The 16,010-nt window shown below is 35.7% G+C and overlaps 1 protein-coding gene across 2 annotated transcripts in view; it reads right to left on the bottom strand.

The window, feature by feature from the left end:
• LOC107637812 (uncharacterized protein At3g17950-like) overlaps positions 11,233 to 16,010 on the bottom strand; it is a 17,969-nt gene continuing 13,191 nt past the window's right edge. For both annotated transcript variants that reach the window (XM_016341113.2, XM_021121195.1), the window contains exon 4: positions 11,233 to 11,847. In XM_016341113.2, coding sequence (XP_016196599.1) covers positions 11,473 to 11,847 — 375 coding nt within the window. In that variant the 3' untranslated portion in view covers positions 11,233 to 11,472. The remainder of the gene's footprint in view (positions 11,848 to 16,010) is intronic.

The raw sequence follows: 16,010 nt of genomic DNA, 5'->3' as shown, positions 1-16,010 counted from the left end.
TATGTATTCTTGGGAATTGATTTATTTTGACCAAGTAATTGCATTCATTTAGATAGATTGCATCTAGGTAGTTTACATTGAATAAATATTGACACCCTTTGTTTCTTTCTTAATTTTAACATGAGGACATGCTTGGTTTAAGTGTGGGGAGGTTTGATAAACCCCAATTTTGTGGTTTATCTTGTGCTTAATTTAGGGGATTTTATCACCTTTTCTCAAATTTATTCAATGAAATAGCATGGTTTTGCAATTCTCTCTTAGTTTGTGCTTAAGTGTAAAAACATGCTTTTTAGGCCCTTAAATTGGTGATTTTAATTCACTTTAATTCCATTCGATGCCTTGATGTGTTTGTTGAGTGATTTCAGGTTCATAAGGCAAGTATTGGATGGAAGAAGTGAAGAGAAAGGCATGCAAAGTGGAGAATTCATGAAGAAATGAGCTTTTGGAGAATTGAGAGCCATGCACACGCGTCATCCACGCGTACGCGTGCATTGAAGTTTTGCAAGCCACGCGCACAAGTCACCCACGCGTACGCGTGAGTAGGAGTTTTGGCCAGTGACGTGCACGTGTCACCCACGCATACGCGTGACGCTCGGCACGTGACTCACTTAAAGTAAAATTGCTGGGGGCGATTTTTGAGCTGCCCAGGCCCAAATCGAACTCGTTTCTGAGGGTATTTCATGCAGAATTGAAGATTGAACAAGGGGGATCACTTAATTAGTCATCATGAGCCTTTAGTTAGTTTTCTAGAGAGATAAGCTCCCTTTTCTCTCTAGAATTGGGTTAGGATTAGGTTAATTTCTCTTAGATCTAGATTTGATTACTTGATTTTATCTTATTTCCTCTACAATTCCTTGTTCTAATACTTCAATTCTTCTTGGTTCTTTTGTTAATCTTACTTTCATGTCTCTTTTATGTTCATGCATTCATGTTGGATTTGGATCTCCTTTAATGCAATTTAATATTTGATGTTCTTTTGATTGTTGATTTGAGTTGTGATTTCACTTTCCTTGCAATTAGTAATTGGTAGATTTTACTATTTCTTGCAATTTATTATGCTTTTCTTTTATTCCTTCCAAGTGTTTGACAAAATACTTGGCTGGATGTTAGAATAGATTGTGAGCATTCTTGGTTTGGAAAGAGAAATTAGGTGATCTTGAGTCATGGATACCCAACCCATGTTGGTAATCTAGAGTTGTTAGCTAGTATTGTTTCCATTGACTCTAATCTCTTGCTAATTCAATTAGTGAGTTGATTAGGACGTTTGAATTGAGATTAGCTTGTCTTTTTAGACTTTCTCCGAGTGTGAAGATAATATGTTACCTTCTTCCATCATTGAGGATGACGTAATAAGATAAATTCTTGTTAATTATTGTTATTAGTGACTAGGATAGAAAGCCTATATTCTCAACCCTTGCCATGAATGTCTCTATTTATTACTTGCTTTCTTTTCTTGCTTGATTTACTTTTCTTGTCATTTAATTTCTTGCCTCTTTTATCAATCAAACCCCCCTTGCACCTTCATAGCCAATAATTAACCACTTCATTGCAATTCCTTGTTAGACGACCCGAGGTTTAAATACTTCGGTTAATTTATTGGGGTTTGTACTTGTGACAACCAATATTTTTGCATGCGAGGATTCTTTGTTGGTTTAGAACTATACTTGCAACGAGATTTCATTTGTGAAATTCTAAATTGTACAAGAAACCGAGCATCAGTGTGCTACACCAATAGGACATTTGCACTTCACTAGGTACTTGGCCTAGTTTCACATTTATTGTGCACACTAAGTTTGGTGTTCTCACACTAAGTTTGGTGTTACCACACTTCACCTATCCAAGGCCCACCCCCCATGCAAACACATTAACAACCTATTTATTTTGGATTGTTTTATCTTTTATTTAGTTTTATTTTAATTTAGTTTTGTTTTTTTTAATAAGCCTCTGCATTACTTGATTACCTTCACTTGATAATTCTGTCTATTCCTATTTCCATCACCATTATTTTTATTTTATTTGTTGCTTGAGGACAAGCAACCATTCTATGTTTGGTGTTGGAGGCTATAATGATGATTAAGGTGGTATCGTTTCCTTTACGCTTCTAGCTTTCAATTCTTCTATGTGCTTAGTATTCTGTTTCTCTATTTTCATGTTTTTCTATATCTCATCATCCTTGCTGAACTTACTACTTGTGAAGTCCTCTTAAGCACTCTAATCATATGAAAAAGAGTTGCTTGGATGGAGAAAAGTTGAATTTGACAAATAAAGGTTCTCTAATAATAAGTGGCGGTGCATTAAGTGTGATAATCATGGATTGAGTTAAAAGGGTTAATGATCGTGTATAAAAAGAAAGGATGATTCCTTATGAGCATGAGGCTTAGAGAGGTATTATGAGATTTTTTACCAAGAGAAAAGAATCCTTGAAGTTGAATTGAAAAAGAAAAAAAAAAGAAAAGAAAGAGAGAAAAGAAACAACAAAGAAAAATCAAGATAAAGATCAAAGGTTGCAAAGCTTTGAGCATCAATTGTTAAAGAGCCCAGTTATGTGTCTGTGGTGTGATTGTCCAAGGATAGGACTTGGGCGATTAGAACCGAGGGGTGCTTCATCACCCGGTAACTTAGGCTAACTAGTATGGGATTATCGACCGAAAGCCCACTATTAAGAGTTTCCTTGAGACAAAGCATTTAAAAGCCCAAAAAGGCTCTGGACATCGATGGCTGAAAACTTAAAATCTTTAACTATATGCTTGTGGTACGAACGTATCATGGAGTGGCTCGGATAATTAGATCCGAACGGTGCCTTATCACCCAGTAACTTAGGCCAACTAGCCCGGGATTATCGATTGAATGCCCACTACCAAGAGTTGCCTTGAAAATAGAGCATTTAGAGTTGTCAACCTAAAAAGCTCTCTGTGCAAATAAAGGATTCAAGGATCAATCAAAGAGTAAAAGAAGGATCCCATAATATTATCCGAGCCTTAACTCTCAGGGATCCTCCACTCCTAGGAATACAAGATTCATTAAAGATAGATATAATTCAAGGTACTCACACGATTTGCTAAACCCCACTCCTAAGAGAGACATGAGCTTCAAGAATGATTCAACCCCCTTTCATCTAAAACAATTCTTTTTTTTTTCTTTTCTTTTGCTTGAGGACAACCAAAGTACTAAGTTTAGTGTGGTGATGCGTTTGCATCTTTAGTGTTTTTCTCTTAGAATTCCATGCGATAAACTAAGAATTATTGCAAGTTAAATAATAATTTCATAGTTAATTGAGAAATACTTTGAGTTAGTGTGTATTTATTAATTTCAGGGAATTTGGAAGAGAATTAACAAAGATTTAAAGAGAAAATGAGCCAAGAATCACTTTGAGCATAAAGAGAGAAGGAAACAGAAAGCTCTCTGTGTAAGAACTGGCAAAACTATTTTAATAAAATAATAACTTTTAAGTTTCCGGAGTAGATTCAAAATTTAGAAGTTTTAATTTAAAAATTTAAAGGTGAAATTTGATTTCAATGGGTTTTTCTGAGTTGGAAAAGGGATCCTTTTTGAAAAGTTTTTGTAAAAATGTGTACTGGCACTTAAGCTGGCAGTACCAGCTCTAGACTATCCAGTACTGTGTTTTGAGAAAAATAAGATTTTAAAAATTGATTTATTGTTTTAAAAAAGACAAAAATAATTTAGAATTGAAAACCGGGCACTAATCTTAAAGGTTTTTGCCCAAAGTGGGCCAAACGGGCTAAAACCACTAACGGGTTGGACCGGACCCAAATCGGGCCGAAGGTGTAACATATATATGTGTGTTTAATGAGTTTTAAACTCATTTTGTTGAGAAGAGATAGAGAGAACTCTGATAGGTGATGGTGGGGTGAAACCCATTGTCACTATTCACTTCCATCTTCTGGGAGCCATAACTTGAGTTACGGAGCTCTGATTGACAAGTCATTTGTGGCCACGCAAAGCTCTCGACGAGCTCTTCGTTTCTATCTAAGCAAATCTGGTAAGAAATTACGTCTTAATCCCCAGTTTCCTGCCCTAACTTTTTACATTTTTGGGGTTTGGTTTTTGAGTAGATTTTATGGTTTTGCTTGTTTAGGTGATCTCTAGTAGTGGGTAATTATTGAATTTTATCCCTAATCTCATTGGATAAGGTAAGGCTTCACTAAATCTTTGTGTTTAGTTGTTTTTGTAAACCATAGGTTTGATGTTTGTATGTTATGTGATGTTAGATTGAGTTTTGGTGTTTGTTGGAGTTGGTTGAGGCTTTGGATCAAGCTTGGTGACTTTGTTTTGGTGTTTGATTCATTTGGGAATCGACCAAGGTATGGTTTCAGTTTCTTTTATGTAATATGTAATGTTTCTGGATACTTAGGCTAGTTGACCTTAAGATAGGATTGAATTGAATGTGAATTGTGGTTTAGTAATTGATATAATAGTGTATGGAGTGGATATTGTTGAGGAGTGATATTATATATTGATGGTTGTTGGTGTTGAGAAATTTGATGATGAATGTTGAGATTTGTTATGGTTGTTGAGAGTTGTGGTATTGTTGATGATCAATTAATGATGATTAAGGGGAATATTATTGGTGAATGAAGAGAATTATGAGTCTTTATGATGACTTTGGATGTTGTTGAATAATGATTATGATGTGTGATGATATATGTTGATGATTATTTTAGGGTTTTGAATCTTGTGGTTGGAGTTAATATTGAATGGTGGTTGAGGAATTTGGATGTGATATTAAGTTGAGATTAGAGTTGGAATGAGGTGAGTATTAGATGGTTTAATGATTGAGAAGGTTGGGCAATTGATAAAATGGTTGAAGTAGTATTTGGTATGAATTTTGGGTTGTTTTGGTATGGTTGAAAAGTGATTGAGTTGGTTTTGGATTGAGAGTGGTTAAAATTGAGGTTTTGAGGTTTTTGGTAGAAACAGATTTTTGGTGAACTTTGACGGATCATAACTTGAGCATAAATTTTCAAAATTTGTTGGAATTTGTTTTAAATTAAAGTTCATGGAAAAATCTTTAAATGGATATAAAGTTTGTAAAATTTGGATTTTTGTAGAGGAAGTTATAATCATTCAAAGTTTGGTGTCAAAATCTGAATTCTGCAATGTTGCAGAATTTTGTAATTCCTGGTTTGTGTGCGCACGCACAGCCTTGTGCGCACGCACACCCCTGTGAGTTTTTGGACCTGTGCACACGCACACCCTTGTGTGTACGCACATACAGGGGAAGGCTTACTGATGGGAGCGCTAGCACGTCCTGTGCGCACTTATAACCAACGAAGTTCTGCAAGCTGTGCGCACGAACACGTTGGAAAGTGCATTCTGCTGAGAGCGTACGCACACTTTTGAAAATCCTCCTGGGCGTGCGCATGCACACTCCTGTGCGTACGCACACACCCTATTTTCTAACTAAATTTCTGTTTTTAACTGTTTCACCTTTCCAACAAGCTTGTAAACTTCTGTGACACCTATTTAAGACTTTTAAGCTTATTTTTGGGTATCAAAACATGGGAAAGGTCCTAGGAGATTTAATTTGGTTTTCACTTTGAAAAGTTAGCGAACGGAGGTTTAGGTTTCTGGTGTATTGAGGATGAGTTTGGTTAGGAGAGAAGGAAGAGTAGTGAACTTGGTGATTACTGACAACGAATTGAGAAACTGATGAACCAATGAGTTCGGAATGGAATTAAGAAATGATGATGGTTATTATGAGCTTGATGGATATTGAAGGAAAGCATGCCAAGCACTATATCCTTGGGATGTTGAGAATTGATAATTGAAAATGATTTGAAATGAGGAATGGTGATGACTGGTGATGATTTGAGGTCGATGGACAGTGGTTGAGATGAGTCAAGGACACGGAGATGTTGTTGAGAGTGTGCAGGGCCTATATTCCTGGCGTAGCAGATTCCTCTGCTGCATGAGTAGATGTTGTTGAGAGTGTGCAGAGCCTATATCCCTGGTGTAGCAGATTTCTCTGCTGCATGAACAGTTGTTGTTGTTTCCTTCTCTGCTGCATGAAGTGTGCGGGGTCTATATCCTTGGCGTAGTAGACTCCCTACTACATGAGTGTGCAGGGCACTATATCCCTGGCATGGCAGAAAAGGCTACATCCGGGAGGATGTGTCGGGTTGGCATTTACAGACCGACAAGTGATATCACGAGCCAATAGGACAGGTATTCATCATATGCATCTTTTATGTGTTTGTTTGCTTTGATTACTTGAGTTTGCCTAACTGTATAATATCCCTACTTGCTTCTTGAATTAATTGTGATATATGATTATTACCTGTGTATTTCTTGTTTGCATTAATTGTGATTTTCTGGTGCTGAGGACGTTAGGTAGGTGGTGGCGATGGGATCGCATGGAGGTTAGGTTGGTGAAGGCTGTGGGATACAGGGGTGTAATTAATATTAGTTAGAGATCCCTAAGTTTAGATAACCATGGTTACGGTTTAAGTTAATTATTTATTTATTTTATTCTAAGCTTGAATATCGGTATCGGTGTGAAGTTCTAGGATTGCCTTCGGCGTCCTGGAGCCTTACATCTTACATATTAGGCACTGTTACCATACTGAGAACCTACGGTTCTCATTCTATACTTTGTTGTTGTTTTTCAGACGCAGGTTACAAATTCACTTCGGTGAGATTGCGGATATGATGACAGAGCGGAGTATGGTTCCTCCTTGGTTTATTTCTATTTTACTTTGTTATAGTTACTCTCACATCTCTTTGTGTGTTTATCTTTATGGCCTTAGAGGCTTACTTGAGAGATAAGTTGTATAAGCTGTTTTAACTCCAAAACTCTATATTTTTCTATTTGTAACTAGTCGGCTTAAACTCCGCAAGCTGCGGCTAGTTCCCTATGATTATTATACTCTTATATTTATATATGTTCTTTTCTCTTGCATCTATACTTTGTGTCTTATGCGTTAGCTTCGTGTGAACGTTTTGCACTTTTGTAAATCTGTCTTTGAGCTTAATCCTTCATCGAGCTTCTAGAATATATTATTTCCTTCTATATATAAATATGTATAAGCCTTAGTACTGTCGTAACCTCTGATTAACCTTTGTTTTACGGCTAGAAGTAAGGCATAGGGTAATTAGGGTGTTACAGTTTATATATATATATGTTTTATTCTCTTGCATCTATACCTTGTGTCTTGTACGTTAGCTTTGTGTGAATGTTTTGCGCTTTTTGTAATTCTGTTTTTGAGCTTAATCCTTCACCGGGCTTCTAGAATATATTATTTCCTTCTATATAAATATGTATAAGCCTTAGAATTGTCATAACCTCTGATTAACCTTTACTTTACGGCTAGAGGTAAGACTTAGGGTAATTAGGGTGTTACACTCTGGACTAAACAGAGAGTTCCCTGTGTTAAAATCAGCTTTCATGTGTAACATGGGGAGGGCAACATGCCACGCCAATCAATTATACCCTCCCAGGGGCACTAGACACTCTAACATCCAATGTAGGAGTACTGGCGTGCAACGCCAAAACAGAAGCCATGCGTATGCATGACCCATGCGTACGCACAAGTGGCGAAATATGCTCAATCATGCATACGCATGACCAATGCGTACACATGTCCCTCATTTCAATGTGGTACGTAGAAGAATAGACGTGAGAACCGGGACGTGAAGGCTTTCACATGGGACATTGGCTATCGTGCATACGCATAACCCATGCATACGCACAACAAGAAGATTTTGAGCTATCATACGTACGCATGAGGCATGCGTACGTACGATTACACTTTCATGTGGGATGTGATTTTTTTCACGCAAAATGAAATAGAGCAAACAGAGCCAACTGTTGAAGTAAATGAAGACCACGTACCATGTGAGACACTCTACGTGCAACGTGATCCATCCAGTGAGTGAAACAAATGGAGTTTGAGCTCCACGTGCAACGTGAATCCTTCACGTGCCACGTGAAATTCTGATCACTCTCCGGGGGCTCAATTTACCCACTAAGTTCTCCAATCATGCAACAATTATATGATTTTCTCAAAGCTCAATCTCAAGCCCACTAATCACAACAATTAATTGAGGATTTCAAGGAGATGGGATTGAGAGCTTTGCTGAAAGAAAACACTAATTAGTTAGATTTGATTTTATTTTAAATTTGACTCTATTTTGTTATTGAATTTGAATTTTATTAAGGTTAGTATTTAAAGAGAGTAGTTAGACACTTTGAGGATCTTCTCTTCTTCTTCGACAATTTTTACTTTTGATAATTCTAGGATTTCTCTGAAGAACATGAGCAACTAATTCTCCTTGGATAAGGTTAGGAGCTCTGTTGATTATATGGATTAATATACTAGCTTTTTCTACCTTTGATTGATGCATTGATATCTTTTCAAGAATAGGTTTTTGTTCTTCATCTTAAAGGTTTTGAATGTGTTGGGAAACAATTCTTCTCTGACTTGAATTCTTTTAACTTTTTGAAAAAGTAAATTAATTGAATTAAGCTTGAAAACCAATTCTCACAAATCTTAAGTTGTGAAACTAGACTTAATAAGTGACATAAAATCAACTAGGGGAGATTCTTATGAATTGTGTGGCTTATGAATCAGTGAACGTGCTTAACTCTTTTCTTAAATAATTGACTAAGGGATTAGTGATTAATTAGGTTAAAGAGAAATCGAATTGCCAAGGATTGGGGTTTGATTATTGATGATTCGCCCTGATTATATCTTTGCATGATCAAGGTGGAAAGTAAAAGGTATTAATCCGGAAGTTTCAACATCTCTAAAACTTTAACTCTTTTAATTATATTCTCTTCCAATGCTCACTATTTGCTTTTGTTACTTTACTGTTTATGTTAAAGCTTTTAAAAACCCTAATTTTGATTGTCTGACTAGATTAATCAATTGACTATTGCTTGCTTAATCTGTTAATCCTCGTGGGATCGACACTCGCTCACCGTGAGTTTATTACTTGGTATGACCCGGTGCACTTCCGGTAGTATTGTGGTGTAAAATTCGCATCAAATTTTTGGCGCCGTTGCCGGGGATTAATCATGGTTAACAAACTACCAATCAATTGATTACCTAGATTAGACCTTTTTAACTTTTATTTATTTACTGTTTTTGTTTTATTCCCCCCTGGGAATTTCCTTCGCCACTGGGAAGGGAGTTCCAATTTGATTTTCTTGTTGTTTTTGTATATGCAGAACAACAGGAACAAATAACCTCTTCAATAAGATCCTGAAATTGAAATAACTCTTTGGCGACAAAGGAAACAAGCTAGAAATCAAAGAGTTGAAGAAGAAATTGAAGAGACAGTTACATAAGAGTTTGAATTCAACATGACAGAGAATGCAAATCACAATACTAATGCTTCTCAACCTAGGAGGACCCTTGGGTCTTTCATTACTCCTAGTATTGTGACATCTATTGTTAATGCTAACAACTTTGAGTTGAAGCCCCAGTTTGTTACATTGGTTCAACAATAATGAATTAGAAACAGATCAATGTGCAAACTAAGTGGACACTTTGCAAAAAGTTAGAAATGCAAGATGAAGTTCTCATCACTTTCATTCTATTTGTAACTCAATAAAGAATGTTTATAGCTATTCAGACCGTTTTTAATAATATTATTGATAAAATTACAAATTTTGCTCAAAGAGGTGAGGTTTATGGTGTCAAGAAAGTGCTATCCTCATTTGAATTTTTTTCATTATATTTGATGAAGGAAATTACTAATATTTCGTGCCTAGCATTAAAATAAAAATTTCAAGATATTTTGAGTGCAATGCATGTTGTTTTCACATCAAAATACTTCAAAAATTGAGGATAATGATAGATGTGTTTTTAGCAGCAATTGACTTTTAAATACAAGAGTTAAATAGTAGATTTAACGAGAAAATTATGAAACTTTTGACTTTAAGTACTACTTTGGATCCTAAAGACAATTTTAGGTTGTTTAATATTCAGAATATATGCAAGTTAGCTGAAAATTTTTATCTTTTTTATTTTTTTAATCATGAAGGAATTCTTTTAAATGTTCACTTGCAATATTATAAATTTGATATACTGAATCATTTAAAATATGTTAGATACTTTCTGAGTTATATCAAAGACTGAAAGAAACGGAAAAATCAAGAACTTATCATTTAGTTGATAGATTGATTCGCAATATCTTGACTCTTTCAGTATCTATAACTACAACAGAAAGAACATTCTCAATAATAAAAATTATTAAAATAAGACTATAAAGTAAGTAAAAATTATTAAAATAAGACTATAAAGTAAAATGACAGATGAATTTCTTACACATTTACATTGAGAAAGAAATTGTAACTACTTTTAATATATATTCAATAAATAAATGTCTTTGAATTAAGAAAATAAGAGCCTAATTATTTATGTAAGTTGCAAATTTTAATTCATTTCAATTCTAGTAATACTGTTATTAATTTTTCCATTACATAAGTTATAGTTGTGATTCAAATTATTTACGTGAATTATAAATACATTTTCTTAAATAATTTCTTATAATTTTGCTAGAAATATCTAAAAATCTTAAGTTTTAGTTGTTATTTTCAATTAAAATTTTTTATGTATAGTTATTTTTTATTTTTTTATTAAAGTAAAAAATTCAAAAAAAATATTGCCCCTCTCCCATTAAATATTTTCTAGCTTCACCCCTTAATTTAAAGGAGAAGTTGGCTACAACAATTATTATAGAAGCAAAATATACAACGTCAATAAAATTATGGTATGCAATAGGTATGACTAATAATTTTGAGATTTGAAACATAAAAGGAGTTATTGCCTTATGAATAAGAAGAAGAAAGAGATTGTGAATTCTATTATTGAAACACAGACGAAAGAGATTTCAGATAAAGAAGTTACAAGATTATTTTTAAAGAAGAATTAACTACAGAAAGAAGTTTTGATGTTTAAAAAAAATTATTTATGACGGTTTTTAGATCAACAAATAATAATAATAAAAAAAAAGATGTACATAGATCACAAAATTTTTTTGAATACATCATTACATATTTAGCAAGAAAAACAAAAACAAAAAAACTCAAACGTTAAACAACTAACTTTTACATGAACTAGAAATCCAACAAGGAAAATCACAAATTCTAAAAGCATCTAATAAGGTCTACCAGGACTCTCTTAACCGAGGAAATAAAAAGGCCTTAATGCATCATCCATTTTTTATTTCCATAACCACTCATTGCATCTTTGCTAAAATTATAATATTTTTATTAACAAAAATGTTGGAATATAACTAAGTACTTCAATTCTGTTTTTATTAGAGTCCTAGTTGTAGCTCTTGTTTTGGTACAATAAGTACAAACATACTGTTTAATGAAAGATACTGAAATGAGTTAAAGGTTTATCTGTTAATTTAATTAGTTATCCACACAAACGAGGAAAAACTATTGGCGTTCCATATCCTTCACATCTTTCTCTTCCGTCAAATTGATGGAACGCGAACTTAGCTCCCCCCAAACAATGTCCTTGAATCTTGATAAAGAGGAGACATACCATCACCATGAGTAATCGTAGTACTAATTTGGTTCCTTGTCGTACAAGCAACCACATCTCTGGCTCGTCTCTCGGCTTCAAGGTAGTGACCAAGAGAAGGAACAATAACATCATTCCCACTCACAACTGCATCGGTTCTTAGCCTTGAACAAAGTGACAAGAGCCATGGCTTAAGCTTGTTGTGATGATTCCTTTTGTTTTCTTCCCTTGAGGGTTCCACCACCATTCTTCCCCTTGTTGATCTCCTTGAGAGTTCAAGAAAGCTTGAGATACCAATGAGGCTACCAAGTGTGATGCTTCTTTCATGGAACAATGATACGGTGGACTAAAATCAAAGCCAAGAAAAGAAAAGTAAGACAAAAAAAATATTGATGAATGATGCCATAAACAAGCATATAATTATAGGCAATAAATATTTTTGGCTTCTATTTTGATTAAAAAATATTATTTGTAAACCAAAATCAGCCACTAAAATCAGTCACTAATTTAGTTGTGTATAAATACATATGTGGTTTAATTTATTTTCAATGTGTATTTGTATTCCAGCATATATTTTATACTGGTGGCGGACTTTAATAGCTGATTTTGGTGTACACAGAATATAACTCATTTTGATAATATCATTTTTTAGAGAAAATTCCACTCCCCTCCACTACGAGATGCTAAAATGACACTCCCCTTTCCTCTATTTATAAAATGTAAATTCCCTTCTCTTATAACTTTAAAAAAACCTCCTCTTTAATCCATTTTAATTTTTTTGTGTTAACTAATTTTAAATTTATCTATTTTTCAAGAAAAAATAAATTATTTTTTTTACAAAAATACCCTTTAATAAAAATTTATATTTTCTCGTCCCTGTCTACCACTACAAATGGACCTTCTGTCAATACTGCAAATGACTCTCTCTTGCATGCAACACACAATGGTTCTATATCCCAGTCAGCTCTTAATCTTCCTGATACTTATTATATTCCCAAATTAAACTTTAATCTTATTTCTGTTGGTCAACTTGTTGATCTGGGTTTTGATGTCACTTTTTCCATTTCTGGTTGTCGTGTACAGGATTCTCGGACAGGACAAATCATCGGGACTGGACGTAAGGTCGGAAGGTTGTTTGAACTCGAAAATCTTCATATTCCTCCTATACTAAATCTCTGTGCTGCTTTTTCTCCTTCTACCCTTCACTTATGGCATCAACGTCTTGTCCACACCTCCTTAGAAAAACTGCGTCCTCTTGTGTCTCAGGGTGTTTTAGGTCAGGTTCCAAATGAATCTTTTGATTACATTTCTTGTCAAACTGTCAAACAACCTGCTTTATTGATGCTGCTCGTCTCATCGCCGCTGTTGGAACACTGGATCAGACTGCTGATATCTTCACAAAGGCTCATCATCCGACTGGTTTTCGGACTCTGTTATCCAAACTCAAAATGGTATCCTTAGCTCCCACTTGAGTTTGATGGGGGGATGTTAAGAGAATAATTAGAATTGAATCAGATCAATTAGTATCATTTGTATTTATATAGCGTATCTGTATATTAATTGTAGGATTATATGTCTTTATTACTTTGATTTCTCTAGCAGCTATATATACCCCTTGTACATTGTATTTTTTCTCAGACTGAATAATACACAAAAATACTTTCTTTAGTTTGGTCTCTTATTTCTAACATTATTAAAGGACATTTTGGTAAGCATAATTTAATGACAAAAAAATAAAATTTTTGTTAAATGATACTTTTGTAAAAAATAATTTATTTTTTCTTGAAAAATAGATAAAGTTAACATTAGTTAATATAAAAAATTTAAAATAGATTAAAAAGGAGATTTTTTAAAAGTTATAAGAGAGAAAAATGTACATTTTATAAATAGAAACGAGAAAAGTGTTATTTTAGCATCTCACAGGAAAGAGATAAGTGAAATTTTCTCTTTTGTTTAATATGAATTCATGCAGTGTACAATTCAAAACAATCAGGTATAATAAAAATTGGGAGATATTTTTATTTTCCTTTAATATATTTTAAATGAGTATAAATTTCTCAAAAATCCTGTAATCTATTAAAGATTATTCTCGTTGTATAAATTCTTCAAAGATTTTTAACTTTTAGAGAATTGATATGGTTAGTTAGGCAATACTTTTTAAGCATTATAGCAATCACATTTAGTGTTTCATAAATATGACGGTATTTTAGATTCAAATCCTATTTTAAAATTAGGGCATGTAGTGTCTATAAATTTTTTGTCTAAGTTATATAAATACAAGTGTTGAAAAATGTATTTACTAGGAGATTTATTTTTTATGAAGTTGAAATATGTGTAATTTATAGACATCATAAAATATACCTTAAATTATATAGAGATATTAGGAGATATAAATTTTTCTTAGAGAAAAGAGATATATTCAAAAAGTAAGAGATAGAATATCTCTATTTCAATAAAAAAAAATTAGGTTGATTTTCTATTTATACAAAAATTAGATACGATAGAAAAGAGATATAAACACAATTTTTTTAATTTTATTTCAATATTTTCCATCTTAAATTAAAGCACTTACCAAAGAGTTTTAAAATACTTTAAAGGACTATAATGTGGCAATACATATATCTTTAGAGGATTGAAATAATGTTTTACTTTTAAGACAATTTCAATAAGGTTTCTTCCAACTCCCATTTTGACACATACATTCTTCTATATATTGGTTGTTTTAGATAAGATTATTCCTTGATCAAACTGTTGAAAGGGATGTTTTATACACATGAATAATGTGTTACGGACGCGAGCCACGGAGTTCGGACCCGGGACTGCACCCAACCCGACTCCACGGGTCCAACCCGCACCTCGCTCAGAAGGCCCCAGAAACCGGCTTTTCAGAAGCTCCTAACCAACTTTCGAATTCATTCGTCCATCTTATCTTAACCAGATAAGATAAGATAAGATACCCATCATCGCCTATAAATAGAGGACCCAAGTCCCTCCAGGTATCCACACATTCCTCACACCTTATACATCTTAGATCCATTCTGACTTGAGCGTCGGAGTGTCTTTGCAGGTACCTCACCCCATTGCTCCAGTCAGGCAACCCGGCTTCAGCCCAGGTCCGCAGGTTCCCGATCCATCCCTCAACCCGTACCAGAGACATCTCGTACATTGGCGCCGTCTGTGGGGAACTTGCGCCAGCCGAGCCGGATGGGGGACGTCCTGGAGGAAACCCCCTCAAGCCAGGATGACTCCCGACCGCTTCATCCAACCCCAGAACACCGGGAGGTCGCGAACCAAGCAAGAATAGCAAGTACTGTCCACCACACGAATGACCACGTCGTCACGGACCAACGACATCCTGAGAAGGCCAGGGACAAAGCGGCACAGATCATCCAGGATCTCTGCCTCCGGGTCCAGGAGCTCGAAGGCAAATTGACCAATAGAGAAAAACACAACAACGAACACGGAAGCCAAGCAACTTCCAGATCAAGATCTCGCCGCGGCAGGTCGCCAACCCGACGACCCGATAGGAGAAACGGTCGCAGCGCCTCACGCGACCACGGACACGAGAAATCGCCGGAACGGCGGTACAACAAAAAAACACCACCGCAGCGCTTCCCGAGATTTAAGTCGTCAACACGACTCAGATGAAGATCGGAGGTACTGGAATACCAAGCGCACAAGAAACGACCACACAATAATGGGAACTACACCCTTCACAGAAAGAATCTTAAGAGCAAAACTCCCCAAAGGTTTCGACAAACCTACCGACATGAAGTACGATGGGACCAAGGACTCCCAGGAACATCTAACGGCCTTCGAGGCCAGGATGAACCTAGAGGGAGCGGCCGACGCGGTCCGATGCAGAGCCTTCCCGGTAACCCTTGCAGGGCCAGCAATCAAATGGTTTAACGCCCTCCCAAACGGATCCATAGCCAGTTTCCACGATATAACACGAAAGTTCATGGCCCAGTTCAAAACTAGAATCACCAAAGCCAAGCACCCCATCGGTTTGCTAGGGGTCACGCAAAAACAAGAAGAATCCACAAGGAAATACCTCGACCGCTTCAACGACGAATGCCTAACAGTCGACGGACTCACGGATTCCGTCGCGAGCCTTTGCTTAACCAACGGACTCATGAACGAAGATTTTCGCAAACACCTCACCACCAAACCGGTATGGACCATGCACGAGATCCAGAATGTCGCCAAAGATTACATCAATGACGAAGAAGTCAGCCAGGTTGTCGCCGCCAACAAACGGCAGCACGGCAACACCCCACACGGCAACCCGACTTCTCGCCAAAATCCACCACCCAGAGAGAGTCAAAAGGACCACCCCAGACCGACAAATACAAATCGACCACCGAGAATTGGCAAATTCTCTAACTACACGCACCTGACAGCACCAATTACCGAAATATACCACCAAATAGCAGATCGAGGCATCATTCCGAAAGCCCGACAACTCAAAGAAAGGACGGGAGGCAACAAAACCCTCTACTGCGACTA

Source organism: Arachis ipaensis, chromosome B04 (genome assembly GCF_000816755.2).
Source record: "Arachis ipaensis cultivar K30076 chromosome B04, Araip1.1, whole genome shotgun sequence".
NCBI lineage: Eukaryota > Viridiplantae > Streptophyta > Magnoliopsida > Fabales > Fabaceae > Arachis > Arachis ipaensis.
Note: the sequence above shows the minus strand (reverse complement) of the source record. Positions and strands in the feature narration are given on the sequence as shown.